This window comes from Penaeus japonicus, unplaced genomic scaffold (assembly GCF_977035675.1).
Source record: "Penaeus japonicus unplaced genomic scaffold, GWHDUDI00000001_assembly GWHDUDI00000024, whole genome shotgun sequence".
NCBI classification, from domain to species: domain Eukaryota; kingdom Metazoa; phylum Arthropoda; class Malacostraca; order Decapoda; family Penaeidae; genus Penaeus; species Penaeus japonicus.
The window spans coordinates 29,287,296-29,290,489 of NW_028234426.1; the positions used below are offsets into that span (position 1 = coordinate 29,287,296).

General features: G+C 29.5%; 1 protein-coding gene across 2 annotated transcripts in view; it reads right to left on the reverse strand.

Moving 5' to 3' along the window:
• Positions 1–574: 574 nt before the first annotated feature.
• Positions 575–3,194, reverse strand: part of Gmer (GDP-L-fucose synthase-like protein) — a 5,135-nt gene continuing 2,515 nt past the window's right edge. For both annotated transcript variants that reach the window (XM_043021282.2, XM_043021283.2), the window contains exons 4-7: positions 2,641–2,769; positions 2,093–2,284; positions 1,755–1,902; positions 575–1,563 (exon numbers count right to left, since the gene is read on the reverse strand). In XM_043021282.2, coding sequence (XP_042877216.1) covers positions 1,328–1,563; positions 1,755–1,902; positions 2,093–2,284; positions 2,641–2,769 — 705 coding nt within the window. In that variant the 3' untranslated portion in view covers positions 575–1,327. The remainder of the gene's footprint in view (positions 1,564–1,754; positions 1,903–2,092; positions 2,285–2,640; positions 2,770–3,194) is intronic.

Sequence of the window (3,194 nt, forward strand, 5' to 3'; positions counted from 1 at the left end):
ATTTCCAATGTTTCAGTCATCACATCTGTAAAAGTAAATAAATTTGGATTTAACACAATTTACTTGATTTCCTATCTTTATAAATATATTCTTGAATTGGTTTATAACAGCCTTCTAACTCTCTAGATGGCAACACAACTTTGATTTTCTGTTTCGGACTTGATGTCTTGGTGTACATCTAATTTCGGTAAATGTGAACCTGAAACTGAAAGATTTGCTTCAATCAATTAGTCGAAGTTACGTTTCCTGTCCCATTTATTAAGTAATATGTTTTTCTTTAAGTATCTTTTGTCATTTCTTTTCTTCTTCTTTGTCATTCAGAAAGAGGTATATGAGAGCATCACTTTCTACTTGTCATTGAAAAATAAATATTATGACTAAATAAAATACATAAGTTTTAAGTACTGATTGTAGTTATAATAATATCCCTTCATTTTTCATTGTTGTTATGAAAATTACAATGTCAGTGTGAACAATATTCCTATCTTTTCTACATGGTAATCAAATTTTCATATTCACTCTATGAAAAATCAAGAGTAAAAGGGGATATATATTGAATATCTTAAAACACAAGTCTGTGTTACAATTTAATTGCTTTAGATCTTTATAAATATATTCTTAAATCAGATTACAACAGCCTTATCAATCTCTAGATGGTAACATTACAATGTTAACCATCATCCACACATAAAATATAATTTTAATTTTTGTAGTTCATCACTGGTTTCTTGGTACAACGTAAAATTTGCTATATTATTACAGAAATCACCTGGAATTGAGAATCTGTTGCTGTTAGCAATACATCTTAAATATTCCATTAACATTTGTCTCTGGTACAAAGGCTATTGTGTGCATGTGTAAAATACAATCATAATATAAAATCAGTTTTTCTATGAAATATTCCTCATATTTCAAAAAATCCTGACCACACATAAGTTATAAATATAAATCACTGAAATTACCTGGATATGAAATCTAAAATCAAAACTGAAAATCACAAAAAAGCACTAGACAATGCGTAGCATATATATACCAAAATAACAAGTTTGTAAATGTGTAAATATTAAATCATTAAATATTCCAGTTATTGAATTTATATGAATTACACTGTATTATCACCATGTACCAAATTACTTTAATGTGCCACAAACCCAATGTTTCATTACATAAAATCAAACACAACATGATTCTTAAATTGTGTATATTAGAAAACTTTTTTTATGTCCCTAAGAGAGGAATGATTTACAATCATATCTTACAAAATTTCCTTTGTTAGACATTCAGATATTTTCCTTCATCTATTTCTCTAAATAACAAATTAAATGTCTTATTTTCTTGCAGACTCATAATTCTCAATAAACCAATTTACGGTCTCCTTGATGCCTTGCTGTATGGGCGTAAACTTGTAGTCTGGGAGATAAGTCCTTAGTTTTGCATTGCTTGCGGTTTTCTTAAACTGGCCATCCGACTTAGAGGTGTCAAACACAACTTCTCCCTTGAACTCAAAGGCATCAATAACCGTCTCAGCTGCTTCCTTGATAGAGACTTCATCTGCTTCGTCAACTGGAAATAGGAGAATAGATTGGATATTTATTAGATGATGATGAGAAGAAACAGTGATTATATAACTATATGGAAAATAATTTGTCGTGATCTCTTCTGATATTAATATTTCAAAATAAAGACAGATGAATATCATGTCAACTTTAAATTTACTAGTACAGAGAGAAAAAAATTATCCCACAGTTTATTACCTGACAGAATAATTGGACTAATTTCATTATAGTCCCGTAAAGCCCAGATCATAAGCTTGGCAAGATCTATGGAGTAGATAAACTGCCGTAGAGGTTTTCCAGTTCCCCAGATAGTAAATGGTGTTCCATTTTTCTTGGCCATATAAACCTGAAATGATGTAAATAGTTGAATCTGTAGAGTTAATTCCATATATGATTTATTATACTAGTTGAAATACTACTGTAGAAACAATAAATATCTTTAAGCATATATCATATCACCAAAGACCATCTTACATCTTTTTTGATATTTGAAGCAATACTATATAAATACCTTACAAAATCCTACAACTACTAACCTTGTTAATCAGTCCAGGCAACACATGGCCATCTTCCAAGCTGAAGTTGTCATGCGGTCCATAGACATTTGTTGGTATGACGGAAGTGAAATTGCAACCATACTGCTGGTGATATGCTTGGTTCATCACATCAATCATCCTCTTGGCATAACTATACCCAAAGTTAGATTGATGGGGAGGTCCATTATGGATCTGTTTCAAAAGAAAGAGGAAATATTGGCACTTCATGCTAGCATGTTTTGTTTCTGCAAGAGCCAAAAAGAATGGTGTAATTCACATAACATTGAAATATTTTCGAAAATGTACACATGATGATTGTGAAAGTAATTTTAATTCAAAGTTTATAAAATAGATTAAATCTATCTATCTATATATTTTTCAAACTAATATGTTTGCCTGCACCTCACACAAAACGAAACTTTCTATGAACTTTCAAACATATTCTCTCTTACACATTCTTCTCCTTTCCTTATTATGCAATAATAGCTTTATAATCTTGTATTTGTACAAATCTGCTTTGAATAGTACCCATTACAGAATATACTAACCATTGTTTCATCAATGGGGTATGTAGTTTTGTCAGGGAAAATACACGTTGAAAGACAAGACACTACTTTCTTCACTTTGAAATCTTTGCACGATTCCAATACATTATCATTGATCAGCTGGTTGAATCGCTGTTAATAAAAAAATATAAAAGTTAAAATAAGTACAGATAGCCAGTTAGCATAACATGAAATTTAAGCTCACATATTAATACCATAGTTATTATTTTGACATAAAAAAAATATGAACATTATGTTTCCAATATTACAGTACTACCAATGCTTAAATATGAATATCCTTCAGATAAATTCTTTATTTGTAGTATAACACAATCTGGATTTTTTCTATCATATAACAGAATGTATTAACATATTTTCCAATAAAACATACTGAAGAACACTATGCAATTAAATTTGTTTTAGAATTTCAACAATTCATTCAAAACATGTTACAAAATAACTTCATTATTTTACTTAAAAGGTGCTAAAGATTTGGGATATTTTCTAATCATAATGCATAGAACTGACAACAGATATGTGATAAAATCAAAGACATA